Genomic DNA, 15,467 nt, shown 5'->3' on the forward strand with positions numbered 1-15,467 from the left:
CATATTCAAGATGTTGAAGAGTAGTTTAAATTTTACCTCCTTTATGTAATTATTTTTCTTCTGAGACTATCTTTACCACTTTGCTAGCGGTAGTGACCTTTCCTAATCCCTGTAAGAAGAAAGCTTGCGGTTGTAAAATAATGCCACTGAAATTTGTTAGCACTTTTCTGTGTGCCCTTTATAAGGTGAAAAGTGATTTTTCACAGTGATTTAAATGCAGGGACTTTATGAAAGTGAAGTTCTCATGTGAAGTTGCTTATGATAACTTTCTTGTATCTTGTAGGACAAAATGTATTGCTCCGTTATATAATAACGAAGATGCGGCATATATTTTTGTGCAGAAGTACTCATGTAGAACAAAGCTATATAACTGATGAATACTGTACTTACACAGGATGCATATGCCTTTTTTATTATTTGCTCTTTTTAAAATACTTCACCAGGTTAGGATTTTGCAGTGTTTTCAAGCTGCAAGTTATTTCTCCATAGAGTGAGGTGATTTAGTAATCGTAGCTTGGTTCAGTAGTCAGTGATTCAGTTTGTTAGAACGCAGTCCACAGAAAATGCCTGACTTCGTCCGCACGGTTCAAAGATGGCGCAGTGCAATTTATGGTCTTAGCTTTAATTACACACTCATACTACTTGTCTGGTTGCCCAGTATGAAACAGGGTGTGGATGTGAGAAATTGGAGGTGTCTAATCCTATAGATGATTAGTTGAGCAACTCTCTTTTGGGGATGTTAGCACCCACACTTCAGTCTTCTAATAGTGAGGTGGTGGGACCCAGAATAAAACCCTGGGGTAGTTAATATGAAATGCAAATTCTATTTTAATAACATTTCATTAAAGAAAAAGAGAAAAAAACAGGGTTTCTAAAATCTAAAACCATAGTAAAATAAGAGGACATAGCTAAAAATACCCCATGGCATTACAGAAAGTACATAGTGCTTTTCTTCTTCCCGCTGTGTAATGAAATCAGTGGAACATAATGCTTATGAGAAGAGACAAATAATGAAGGCAGCTAATGTACAGTGGGTGGCAATTTGTTCTACCAGATTTAAAGTGTTACAGCAAAACTAATGAAGTAGCAAGTCTTCGATAGCCCATGTTAATTCAAGAAGCGAGAGTAACTAGTTAAAGTAATGCTAATCAACCAGTGCCTTCAAAATCTGTAGTTGTTTTTGTGTGTGCTGTCTGGATATTTTTCTTATAAGAAAGGGAGCTCAACTCAGTCCTAGGTTGTACTGCTTAAATACTTTTCAAGAAAAAGATTTGTCATCTGTGAGTGTTTAATCCATTATAGGTGTCTGTTTGGAAACTATTTAGGCTACTTTTGGCTGACTTTGACCAGCATATGTGTGTTTGAAGAAACATTGACTAAACGTTTAACATTATACAGGGCCATTTTGTGAGACTGAGACCAGATTTTTGCCTCCCCTGCTCCTCATCCCCGAGTCAGATAGTTGAGAGTGTTGGCTGATACATAACATCCTGGTCAGTGGGGTAATGTGTTCAGAGACCGTGGCTTTGGGCAGCATGTGTGGTGTTAGAAAACGGTGCTAGTGTCTGTATGAATGTGCTTAGGTGTGAGAGAAGCAGAGCACTGGTAGTCCAGGCTTGAAGGTTCAGCATCAGGGAATAACTGCTACTTAATCTCACCATAGCTGTGGTTGCTATCTTTAAAAAAAAAAAAAGAAAGAAAGAAAGAAAAAAGCTAATTATTGTCTTTTTTTTTTTTTTTTAGCAAGCCTGGGATGGTTGTGGTCTTTTTGTAGTTGTTAACAATAACGTATATTCACCCTGTGCTCAAAAGTGTGCTAACTGACATCAAGAAAGTAAGTTGAGACTGTCTAAATTGGAAGTAAGATACAAGGGAGGGGAGGGGTTCAGAGGCCGCAGGGAAGACGTCAGTACAGGGAAAGAATTGTATGTATTTTCAGTTCTGTGGTACAAGAGTGAACAAGTGGTTACAGACACCTCCATGCGATTTTTAACTTGTTTGTATGTCGGGATATTTTGAGGGGAGAGGAGTGGGCAGCGTGACTGCGAGGGCAGGAGAGAGCGATGGGAGGCAGGACGAGTAGCAAGAACTGGGGTTAGGAAGGGGCAGGAGAGAGGAAAGGTGCTGGCTGAGATTGGGCAGAGGATGAGGAAGAGGGAATGGAGGTGGGAAGGAACAGACCAGTGGCATTTTAAGACGGTGGGAAAAAAGCTGGCAGTGGTGAGCAAAGTGTACATTTGCCCTGAATAGCAAGGCTGTGCAGGTTTTAGGTGGGTGCAATGGGGCTGCCAGTGCAGCCTTCATGCCCTTCCACCTGGGGAAGGGCTGTGCTGGGGCCGTGTGGCTGCTGGCACCTGTGGCACAGCTGGCCTGGTCTCTGCTCTTTTCTGTTCTTCTCTAAGGGCCATGTGGTGGACCCAATGCAAGTTTCTGGGCTTTCTTTTTATCTTCTGTTATTATAGCTGGGGAAGAGAAATAATATCCAACAGTGTTATGTATAGTTCCTGCTACAGTGCAGAAGTGAATGCGACATTCTCATGACCAGCAACCCAGCAGCTGGTTGCAAGCGGAATAAAAATGTGTTAAGCATTTTGAGTGCTAAATTAATACAAGATTTTCTTGACCACCTCCTGGATTATTTTTTGCTGGAATTGGGATACACAACACAATCGACTTGAAATACATGTGAAAGATATGTAGAGGGGGAAGGGATAGATACACTGAATGTGTGTAGTGCATTCCTCATGTGTCAGGCAACGCTTACTGAGAGATGGGACTCGGCCTTGTGCAAGTGCCAGCAGGCAAATTTCTCTGTGCTTTGATAACACACTCCTACAAAAGTTATGGGGCTTTTGGTTTTTGTCTTTGTATTTTCATCTTCAGCTGGTGTTATGGTGAGCCGCTGGTGAGCAGCAGAAGGGTGGTGGACTCTTCCTTAGAGCTTTCCCTTGTCCTCTCCCACAGATATGTGCAGCGCTCTGATGTAAACCAGCCCCAGTTTTGTCTCCTTCAGTCACAGAAACTGTTGTTTATAGATGGAGGTTAATCCCATTTAAGAACTGGATTAGCAAAGACATAGTCATTTAACCACAGATGCCTAAAATTGGGCTGAGGCAGTTCTCAGATAGTCCTGGCTGGGATTAATGCTCTGCAGACATTCTGGATCGAGACAGTTTCATGGCAGGACATGCACCAGCGAGCTGTAAATCCTAACGGAGCTCACCATGACAGCAGTTGTATGCTTGGCCTGCTAAATGACTGTGGGTTTTGTAGAAACAAAGGCAAGTAAAAGATCTTTGTGTGTTGTGTGAACCAAACTTCCTCAGAGAAGTGAATTATAAAGATAACATGGAAGATAGCTGATGCTTTGCTGTCTTTGGTTAACTTAATACGAAACATGGTGTGCTGGTAATTACTGCAGAATTTCCCCAGGCACCAGCAAGATCTGGTCCTTTTAAGGATAACAGGCTTGTGGTTGCTGGTTGGATTGGCACTTGGGCCTTTATCCCTCTTCTCTGAACTTCCTTAAAGGTATTTATCTCTTTAGGGACATATTGATAAAGGCATGTTAGCAAATCCTGCAGCCTAGCTTTGCAGGAGCAAATGTAGGAAGGAAGATTAGGATCAGTCTGAGCTGTGAGGGGGTGGGACAGGGGATTCCCTGCTCACAGAATAAAGACATTATCTGCTTCGGGCAGTGGTGTGACAAATGCATGGACTTCAAACACAGTCCCCATTCAGTTCAGTTAAAAATCTTCCTTAAGGCAGAGCAGCAGAGACGGATTTCAAAATAATTGTATCATGTCTTAAAACCAAAACAAAACCCACAAAAACCACCAGAAGCAACTGATCAGATTAAACAAATGTGGCTATCAAGATAATGAGCTTTTTAAGATTAATAATGCTTAAAGTTGTAGGATGAAGCAAGAACAATCCAAAATATGGGTTTTGCTTGGAGTTCCTCTCCCCTCTTCCCCCCCCCAACACAAAGTAGATGCTTCTCAGAAATAAAAGATGGAAAGTAGCAGTGCGATGGGGAGCCATTCAGTAAAAGCAGTTTGTATTCTTTATAGTTAAAATGCAGAAGTTGCACCCAGAATTGCTTTTAAAGTAATGCATAAAATACGTTGTTAATGACTATGTAGTAATCTGCACAGGCATGATGCACGTTTTCCATTGGGAACTCTTGAAGTCTGTTTATGCTCAGCTCCTAAAGGTGCATTTCTACAATGTAGGGCAAGGCTGTATTTGAAACCTCAAAATAATCCTTTTTTGTATAAGAAAACTATGTAAACTATGGGCATACTCCCTTGGTTTTGGTTTCAGAAATTTAAACCCAGACTACTTCTTTGTTAGATAAAAGCAAAACTTAACTGAAAAGGACAATGAAAACAGTGATTGAAAACATATTTTTTCATTTGAGTGAGAATGCACTCGAGGGAATTAGATTGTGTTTGCTTCAGGGCTTTTGGTGGGCAATGCTCTGCTTGGCAGGCATTTTGCTTCAAGTGCATTTTTGTATTACTTTTCTGATTGAGAGCTTCAGAAAATAAGCTGTAGAGAAGGGAGAAAGCAAAACTCAGAGATGCAGAAGAAAAGTATCAAGTCCCAGTTCCAGAGATCTAATCACTCTTGAAACATCTCAAAATATGTCAACCATATTTAGAAATAGCTATGTTAAAAAAGAAGAAAGCTTGATCCTTTTAACACTGTAAATCATGGAAAGCAGTGAAAACTAATATTTATGAGGGGGATTGTGAAAGCTTGTGTGACAGTTGGAAATTACATCACTGTTGATGTTTCAAATTCTTGTGTAAAGTAATGCAATACTGTGTTTATGAATGAATGAACAAATGATTGTGCTGTGCTAAGCATACTCTATATGGATAAACTGGGTTGAGCTATTTTATATCTCTTGTCTTAGCTTATGTTACTTTGCAGTATACAGTCCCATATGTTCCAATGTAAATACAGAAAACTCAATTCAGTGTATGTATTTTTTATTCCAGATACAGACCCACGTGTATTAGAGAAACAAGAACTTCAGCAGCCAACCTATGTTGCTTTAAGTTACATTAACAGGTAAGTGTGGTTATTTTTCAGGTATAACTGATCTTGGTTTGCACAATATGTGTATATATGCATATGCCAAAATGGTATGCTTATGTATGTATTCTGTTTTGTTTCATTTTATATGACACTATGGTAACACCTGTTTTGGAAACACAGTTGAATTAAAATTTAACTAAATTTTTTATCACTTTTATATAGGGCCCAAGTAGCCTTTCAGCTGCACTGCTCAAATACGTAGGGGATGAGGTTTTAGCCTTTTATGTTTAAGATAAATCTTGTGCAAAACAAGATAATTTATCTTTGCTTAATTCTCTACTTTCTTGTACTCCACACAAGTGAGTGGAGAAAGAAATTTTTTGTTCAATCAGAAGTGAAATTTAACTGATAATACTCCAATATGTACAAGAATTTTTTACAGTACTTCAGAAGTTTTTCAACCACAGTGTATGTCTTTAAAAATCTTGCTTACCAGCCCTATGTAACCTAAAACTTGACAAAATTAAGAAATTAATCCAATTTTTAAAGAATTTATCTAAATAACAGAGCCTTGGCTTTTCAGTTATTGACCGATGACAGAACTGAAACCTCCAGAGTACTCCAGCATGGAGGAATGGAAGGGTTGCTCGTGTCTCAGGCTGCGTTATGGTAAAGAGCAGCCTGAGAGCCGCTCCTTATTTTCCCTCTCACCTAAGCACATCACAGAATTCAATGGAGGTAAGCTCAGATTACTTTTCCTCTGGGAGGAGAGTGACCCATGGAGCATGCTGCATGGAAGGGAAAGATGGCAAGGTTTTGTGCGGTTGCAGTGCCCCTTTTTCAGTATGTTTGCCAAACTGTCTTCTAATCCTAAATGAACGCTGTACAGGAAGTGCAATTCCTAATTTAAAACGCCTTTTCCTATTCTAGGTAAAGCAACATGCTGCTATTCTGGGATTATTTTGCCTTCTTTTACATCATACTGTTTTTTTGATCAGGTGTACTGTGGTTGAAAGTTCCAGTTAGTTGCATTTTGGAAATGCATTTCTCGGAAAATATTCTGTATGGGATTATTGGCTTTTACACATGGGACACCAGTTTCCTTTTGTATCTTTGCTGTCTAGAGGATGAGATACAAACTCACAAGCCTGGAAGGTTAACCCAACATTTAATTCAGGATAGACTGTGTTGAGTCAAACTCTCATGGGTCATACAGAATGCAAAAATTTTCTTTCTAATTCAACTTAATGTTAAAAATGAAAACAAAACAAACAAAAAAAACCCCAAACTTATTCAAACACAGAAACCACCATTTGCCTTTGTATAATATTTGTTATAGAGAAAGGGTGTCAGTGGGGGGAAAAAGAAGACTTTGAGGTATGAAATTAAGAAATGGTGTTCACTTGGTAAAATGACTAAATTTTCTCCACTGCATGAGACTATGATGATTAAGAATAGCTGGTATTGACATGATTTCCTCCTTGGCAAGTAACTCCTGTTCTTCCTGGAGACAGTCCTACCCTTGAAAGCATATTTGAAATTAACCATGACCCTTTTTAACACTTATTTCTGTTGATCTCATTTAATGTATAAAACGTTTTTGGTTTTGGTTTGGTTTTTTTTTTATGTAGGCTTGGTATGTTGTTGTGCATGATGGTATGTTTCCCTCTTTCCGTTATATACTTGGGCGTTTTCTCGTGTTGCTTCTGTGGTTATTTTACTTAATGTGAGGGAGAGGAAAGTTTTTTTGAAAATTAGGGAAAAGCTGTTTTAAGCTTTTCATTACAGAAAGTGCCACGGGACTTGATTGTCCGATTTGGAATCAGACTATTCTTAAAGTAGTTTGAAAGTGATACCTCATCTAGATTTCATGATTTTGGTACCCTTTTTAACTGAGTTCTGTGTGACTGAGACAGTTTTAGTTACTCACTACATATTTTGTCCAAACTTTCTTACCCTTTCAATTCTGAGAAGTAATTCTGCAGAACTGAATGGAGTTGTTCTTATAATAAAACCCAATCTGAATTGACTCTTATTTAAACCAGCTGCTATTTAATTGCTCTTTTAATTGTATTTTAATTTTTTCCAAAGTGCTGATGTCTTTCATTGAACCACCTGCTCTACGCAGCTAAAGCTCTTGAGGGAGCAGCAATATCCATTACACTATGAGACATGCCTTTCTATTTCCCACTACATATGCCAGAGCCGAGTTCTGCTTTGTTGTCCCAGGCTATGAACTCAGATTTTGTAGCCTAATACATGTCATAAACATGTTGCATACTGTTAGATATCAAACACCAGATACTGCTGCACTTTTTTTAAACCCATGCTTTTATGGCTTCCAAGTGGAACTGAACTTAGCTTGGTTCCTGCTGTGAGTTCCAGACCTTAAAACAATCTTCCTCTGCAGGTTTGTATATTCAATATGTTCTGTGTGGGCCATACGCTCTTGTGGAGCCTGGGAAAATAGGGACTTCTGATTCTCAGGGACTGTCAAAATCATATGATAAGATGTACACTTAATATATGTTGTGGTAGAAAGATTAAGTGGGTGTGCTTTATGCTCTGCCGATTGCCCTGTTGTATGGTGGCCATTATAAGCTAAAACAAAACAAAACATAAATCTGGGTTGTCTGGTTTGATAGCTGGGAGGATAAAGTATCAGTAAAGCAGATAGTAGAGGCAGAAGGGTACAGGAGTCTTTGTTTCCAACCTGAAACATACTCTTGTTTCCATTTCCCTTCTACCCCTGGTTATTTTCTCAGGCATATTAATACAGCAATATTGTATCTGCCCTTAAGTTCTGAAACAACCTTCAGATTGTGGAAGTGTGAATCTATAAGGCTCTGTCTCTTTCTCTGCTGGAGATTTACTGCCATTACAGCCTTCAGTAACTACACACAGATGCAGCTTCCATAGTGTGTGATCCTCATGTAGACAGATAACGTTCTTTTTAAAACCGGTGGACAAAATATAAATTATAGGTCATAATGGTTTATTATTGCTACATCAAACACTTGCACCAGGCACTGACTGAATTGCTGCAAGTCCTTTTCTCGGACGAAGTTTAGTGTAGCCTTATGCAGTCCCCAGTATTGATGATTGTTCTCTACTTACTTTCTGTTTGCTTTCTTAGAAGTCAAAATTGGAGTCAGTAAGGCACACTAGTGCCAAAGCAGATGCAGTTCATCTGCTTCCATCCTATAAATACACAAATGGTTTGTCTGCAAAGAGTTCAGTGGTGCTACTACGTGAATGGGATACTGGCTGTGATCTGTCAGGAGTAGTTGCAAATGAGCACTTGGGCCAACATCCTCCAGTACTTCATAGAGGTATTTCCTTTGTATATGGGTCAAGACACCTTTATATTGCACTGAAATGCAGGAATTAGCGGCAATAATTAATACTGCTTATACTACTACTTAGATACAGTATTTATAGTTTTAAGTTAATTAACATGACTATGAATTTTGCTTGGTGTTTATTGGAACCTACATAGTGCTATTTGTGTCTCTGAGTCTGTTGGTCTGGGACTTTGGCAGCTATGTTCTCAAGTTTGCTGTATTACCATGGAATGTGAAGCCCTGGTGTTGCAGCATTCTGTCAAGGCTTTTAGGCTTGTGCAATCTAATGGAGAGAGACTCCTCAGTATTTGCATATTCTAGAATTTATTTAATAAGGATACTGATGGTTACCTGTTAGTGATGAAAGCAGCTCTTGTGGGAACAGGGTTTTCTTTTTTTAAAAAACCAAAACATCCCAGCATTATTGGCACAAGTGAGAAGACAACAGAGGCATACAAATAATTCCTCTGGCTAAAAAGGTAATACTAAAAAAATATGCTAAAAATAAAAAGCTGTGATTCTAAAACTTAATAAATGAAAACTCCTTTACAATTAAGTTTTAAAGGAGGTAGTTCAACTTTGAGATGGTAAGTACCAGAAATAGGAAGAAAGCATAATTTATTGGAGTAAATTCCTTTCACCTTGAAAATGGAAGGTGGGAAGTGCCGTAATAACTTGTATTGTCGGAAGCATATGCCGTAAACAGAACAACTAAATGTGCATTTAATACAGTTTCTGTAAAATACATTTTCCTTAGGTACAGAAATTGCTTTGATTAAAGATTTTCACCATGGCAGGGAAAAAAGGAAACTAAAATGCACCTACAACTGAAACCAAGATGCCTTAATTATATAGTGCTTGTACTGCAAATCACATAATAGCTATACTAGGGAAATGTTGAAAGCAAAGACTGTTATACTCAAAGACTTAAAATCTTTAAAAAGCTACCAAAATACTTTTAATTACATTAATCCTAGGTTCTTTTTTAATAGTGGTTTTCTATTGATAATTGAGATCATACAAGAAAGGTTATATAATAAAACAGGTTTTAAGCGTTGATCCTGCAAGCAGTTACAGCACACTGGGGTGAATGTTTTCAGTGTTTCCTGTAACCAGTGTTGAATGAGGCTGTTGAATGTCTATAAAGTTTATTCTTGTGCACAGCTGGGAGCACAAATGAAGCTCGTGATCAAAACTGGATGGCATTCTTGGGTGAATAGTCCAAGATTGTCCTTGCACATCTCTGAGCCAGTCCTAACATTTTTGCTCCTCCCTCCAGATTTTATTTTTAACTAGCAAGATTTTGCCTCACTGTTACCATTATAAACTCCTGTAGGCTCCAGGCTTCTCCCCCCATTTCCCTTTCCTCTCAATGGTCATTGACTTCTCAAGAACAAATTTCCCTACTCTGTTTCCTAATACCACTAGAAGTAAAATCAATCATTTCTGTGAGCCTGTGCGTTTGTGAAAGGAATTAATTTCATGTAAAGTTCTAACCACTGCAAACTGTCCCTGTGTCTTGTCCAGCTCACTAATTCTGGTTCTTCTGCTATTACCTATTTTTTTCCAGGAGTAAAATTAACAGCCAACACCACAGGATTTAATGATCGTTTGAAAGTTATTTTAAAAAGTAGTTAAGTCTTTAGGTAGTGATATATTTAGTATGCACTATGTTACCATGATACTGATCCTTTATTTCTTTGGCCTTAACTTTTTTTTTTAAGGTCCTATGCTCAGTGCTGGATAGAAATTTAAAGTGCTTCTTACTCCTTTCTATACAGGAGGTTCACTCTTGCCATTGGCCACTTCCATTCATATCCGTTCTTTATCACTAGGGTTATCTTCTGCTGTGTGTTTAGTGGGTTTCCTCTGACAGTTGGTTCTGCGTATGCATTTAGTTGTAACAGTTAAACATGCTTTCAGTTAAGTATAGCTATTTATGTTAAAGCTACCTAGTAGCATCCACAGTTTTTGCAACACATTGCACTTTTTCCTGTGGTTCTGCTATGACAGATTTTCCTGGGGTAAGCTATGAGAAGTAGTTAAATAAGAAGCTAATGAAAGACTGTAGCCTCGCAGAGGTCATACCCAATAACTGGATATGCCACCAAAAAGCTCTATAGAACATTTTCTGAGGAGCAGTGCAAATTCTGTTGCTTCCTTTTTTCTAAGAGTGTGAGCATTAAGTTGTTTGAATAACATGTGGAAGACCAAGATTCAGTTTCCTCCTCTCTGATCCCTTAGGAGTGTTTTAATCATAAGACTATTAACTGGCTTGGGGTAGGACATCATTTCTCCTGTTGACGTTTCTCCTCTTTGCCTATTGATGTGTGTGTACTGTCATTGAAATGGCTGTTGGGCACAGTTTGGAATCAAACTTAAAGTCCTGAGGCTGGAGAGAAGTAAGTTTGTTTCTCCTTGCTTGCTTTCTTAGTGGATGCTTTTTCAGAAGGCGTATGCAAAATGGAACAATTCTGAAACAGTGAGCGTCTTCCTCTAAAATAAGTACTCACTGCATCATTCACCTGATAAGCAGAAGATCAGACTTCAAGTTTTTCTAATTCAGGCCTGAGATTTCAACTTTGAAGGTGTGTTATTGGTGGTACATTATAGATTAATTGAGGCATGCTGCAAATAAATATATAAAAACCCTTAAAAACTGATTTTTAATCTCAAAATAGTTAATTTGACTTTTTGAATGAAAAAGCGAAATAAAAAAAAAGTAACTCAAAGAAAACCATCTTAACTTTTTTTTGGTATAGCATACACTGTCTTAATTCTCATGTCATGATTCAGAAGCAAAAGGATAGAGTCAAGAAAGACTTTTCCATTTTAGGAATCCTACTGGAGAGCAGTTTTTCTGCACAAGAAAATCCAGGCCAGTGAATCTAATAAACTATTGCTGTACCTGTTCATTTTATAGTGCTTAGTACCACAGTTCTTGCCCCTTATCTTAAAATTTAACTTTTGCTTTCTGCAACATGATACTGTCTTATTTGAATTGAATATCATGGCTCTGTAAAAGTGCAGCGATTCCCTCAGACTATTGATTCTTATCACGTTGAAGGTGCATGCCAATGCTTCCAGTAGCTGCTGGATTGAATGCGTGTGGCAGAATACAGAAATGAAGGGATCAAAGTAACATGTCAACTGCAGATACTATTTTTCTGTCTGAGCTTATTTTTAGGTTTGCAGTGACCATGTGGATCATGTGTTTTTATTCATGTAGCCATATCTTTATGCTCTGCGATTTGACTTGTTCTGGAGATGGAACAAGACAAACTTCAGATGATAATTCAAACAAGATGTGCAGAAATGAATGTTAGGGTAAGGGGAATGCCTTTTGGTTTGGAAGGATTTATGCAGTTGGCTTTGTTTTCTCTTTCTCTTTTTATCAGTTTCAAGTTAAGCGAAACTGAAGATTTATATAATGTACAGCTCTTTTATTTCATGTCAGCAGTAAAGATCAAAAAGCAGATTGGCATTTTAAGGAAAAGCCCTAATGCCATGCCCTGAAATAAAAATTACATGATGAATTAAAATGTGTAGGACACTGAAAGAATGTGTTTTAGTTGTGGGGTTGGTTTTTTGTTTTTAATTGAGAGGTAATTAGCTTTCTTCTGGCAATGCTTATAAGGAAGACCCAGGGACAGAAAAAATACCATCTCATGTATCTCAAGTGAAAGAAGTGTTGCCAAGTCAGCATCGTTCCTTGTGCGTATACACACCTCTGTGTGTGTAGTTTAGTTAGCAAACACTAGAGCTGTCAGTATAAATCCTCAGGACTTTCAGGATTCTTGTCTTTATCGGTATTTCTTCATCTTTTGTCAATGTGGCATGCCAAAACTTATGGAAAAATCATCTTGTCTTTCTGGCACTGGTTTTCGTCTTGCACTGGTCCTGTTGCAATTCCCAGCTTTCTGCATAGGTCTCTTCACAGAAATTCCCCATTTTGGGAGGGGAGGGGAGAAATTCTTCAGTTTCCCCTGCTTTAAAAAGGAGAGCATTTCTTTTCTGTGATGTTTAAATTTGATCATAAGCAGTAGTAGTGCTCTCAGAAGGACTGTGCATTTGCTGTTCGAAAAAATTGTATTCAGGTATTTCACTGTCAGCTGTGTGGGGTAACAGTGCTCTCAGTATCTATTTCTGTGTATGAATAGCACAATGAGGCCCTTATTCTTACTAGACTCTGGTAATAACGTATGTTCATTCTTTATATTACAGTTATTTAACATACTCACAAAGCTATTTGAAAAACACACTAACGTGCCAGTTTCATATCCTTTGCAGAAATACGAATTTGTGGAAACTCTATTATGCTTTGATTTCAGAGTGAAGGATGAGCAAAAATTTTACATTTGTGCATTAGTTTTCTTTCAAGTACAATCTGAGATAAAATGGCTGAAAACAGTGGCTGTTCTTCCTGTCTTTACCACTCACAGAAATGGCTGCTATATACAGCTAGTTACCTCCTATCCTGATATGTTTTTTTCTTTAAGTCACCATCAACAACAGCAACAAAACATTACATGCACAAGAGAAAATTAGAGGCGGAGTAGATAACTTTTTAGGAAAGGTCCTTGCTGTCCAGTGTTTTGCTAAAAGCTTGTTGTGACCATCTGAGCTACATGTGATGATTGGCAAACTTACCATCCCTGGAATCCCGAGGCGGTCCAGACAAGCTTGTGGTAATATTCATTGACTGTGGTCTGATTTTTTTTGAAACTAAAGTTTACTTATCACTGGTCTTTTGTACGAAAGTAGTTGTGTTTCTTTTTCTAACCTTACTGATTTTTTAAAAAGTAACAATATTTCACGCTAATGCTACCTATTTAGAGTTGTTGCAAAAAAGCGTGCATAGGATTAATCTACAGTAAGACTAAAAATGAGATTTTAAAATAAATTTAGTAGTTCAAAATGCAAATTATTGCATTACTTTTTTTTTCCTATATTAGCTTTTAGATATGCAAGTACATTGCGTATTCTTAGATTCCTTCCAGTAATGAATATCCCACTAATTTGTAATTTATTAAAATGTAACAGCCACATTCTGGAATAATTCCTGAAGTGGCTATGGGCACTTGATGTTTCCCTCCCTTCTCCTTCATTCTCATTTTTGCATATAACGCTTCCAGGTAAAGGCTCTCACATCATTTGCGAAGTCTTGCCAGTATTCAATGAGGGGTGGGGGCTGTGAGCATAAAGGCCATGTAACAAAATAGAGGTGCAAGACAGAGTATGTCTTTGTATCTTGTTGTAGACATTCAGAAATAGGGCTGCAGTTTGGAGGTTGCATATCAAGGCTGTCCAAGTCATGCTTTAGGACAGCCGATAGCTTAGTCTAGAGATTAAGTGCAGATGAAAGAATATTCTTAGTGCTGGAGAACTTGGCTCATGAGGAAAGAATACTGATGTCATCTTCCGCTACATAAAATCTACTCCAAAGTGTTAGTCTCAGCCTTAATTTCCATTAAATATTTTTGCGGTTGGTTTGACCTCTCAATTTGATTTTGAGCCAGAGAGAAAGTTTGTATATCCTGCAAAGATGCATTAATTATCCCACCACTTCCTCTGCAATACTCCAGTGTCCCAAGAAATGGAGACCAGGTGGAGAGCTTGACGGAGTTGGCTTCTTCCCTTATGTTCCTAATGAGGCTGGGGGTGCTTTCAGCAGGCTGACAAGGGAGTTTTGCAGTCCATCAGCAAAATGCTGTTGGAAGATGGTTCTCCAAGATCTGTGACTGGAATAACACAGGTTATAACAGTCGCCAAGCATCTTCAAGGAACCTGTGTTGTGCACTGGAATCCCAACTAGGCTTCATGTCGAGGAAACACAAAACAAAATGAAGGTTAAAACTGAAGTCAACTGAAAACAACCAGTGGATACAAACCATGAGAGTAAAAGAGAGCAATGACGATATATATTAGGACAAGGAATTTGTGAAGCTTGGCTGCTTTGATTGTGAGCAGGTATTATAAAGTAAAGGAACTTCTAATATGATCAGAATGGAAGTAAGAAGAAAAGGTTCCTGTGTAACTGAATTTTATTTGGCTTTTGATTTTCCTGTGGGGCTGCTCTCATAAACTTGCAAAGTGCTATTAGTGCTAAGAGAAGGAAGCCCTGGCACATCATCTGTGAAAAATTTTTTTTATCTAGTTATTTTTGCTAAGATAGTATGGCATCACATAATCAGAAAATAATTTTTCAACAGTGTAGAGACATATGCAAACCATGGGACTACCTCGTTGTCGTTGTTGTTGTTGTTGTTATGAATGCAAAAACAGAGGATTGATTGCTCTGATCTTGTCCTTGGATTTTTCTGAAACTTCTTGTCCACACCTTAGAAAGTGAAGAAAATTTACAAGGCTGTAAAAGTGAGAATTTGCACAGTGAAGTAGAAGTAAAACCCTGAAACTGGTGCGCATACATGGGCTATTTCTAATATACAGCTGGTGAACGTGTTTGTGAATACAGGTGGACAGTTACATACCTCTGACTTCTGAAAGTCTAACTCTAAAATGTAATTCTGTGCATTTTAACAATAGTTGTTGTGTATGTTGGCATTACACATTGTTTAAGCGACTTATGTTGGATTAAGGTGGCATGAAACAGTCAAAAAGCTTGCTTGGTTCAGTGAACAAATGCTATTGAAGGGAGGCTTTATTCAATTAATTTGGCTCAGTTATAGTACAATTAGTCAGGCTGATCTAATACTTCTGAGTCTTGGTTTCCCTGAAGCAGTCCATTTGCAAACACTAGATTTCTTGTTCTAATTTCCCAGAGAACTGAGAAAGGTTTTCTTTTGTTGTTATTGTTGGGATTTTGTTTGTTTTTTTAAATCAGGCACATCATTTTTCCTCAAGTGGTGTATGAGAATACAGGCAGAGATGGAAATAATTACAACAGTAATTCCATCTACAGGTGTAGATGGTCCACAGGGGTAGACACTGCTGGTTTGTCCTTGATTTGCAGAGGAATTGTTGTGGGTTTGCCTTGCATGGCTGTTTAATATCTAGTTATGTCTAATTAGAATAGCTTTTGTAATGTATGTGAAAGACACTGTAACAGAGAGG

General features: G+C 38.1%; 1 protein-coding gene across 2 annotated transcripts in view; it reads left to right on the forward strand.

Moving 5' to 3' along the window:
* The window catches only part of JAZF1 (JAZF zinc finger 1), a 201,325-nt gene that overhangs the window by 106,122 nt on the left and 79,736 nt on the right, over positions 1-15,467 (forward strand). For both annotated transcript variants that reach the window (XM_072854067.1, XM_072854066.1), the window contains exon 2: positions 5,010-5,082. In XM_072854067.1, coding sequence (XP_072710168.1) covers positions 5,010-5,082 — 73 coding nt within the window. The remainder of the gene's footprint in view (positions 1-5,009; positions 5,083-15,467) is intronic.

The sequence above is a fragment of the Ciconia boyciana genome, chromosome 2, assembly GCF_034638445.1.
Source record: "Ciconia boyciana chromosome 2, ASM3463844v1, whole genome shotgun sequence".
NCBI lineage: Eukaryota > Metazoa > Chordata > Aves > Ciconiiformes > Ciconiidae > Ciconia > Ciconia boyciana.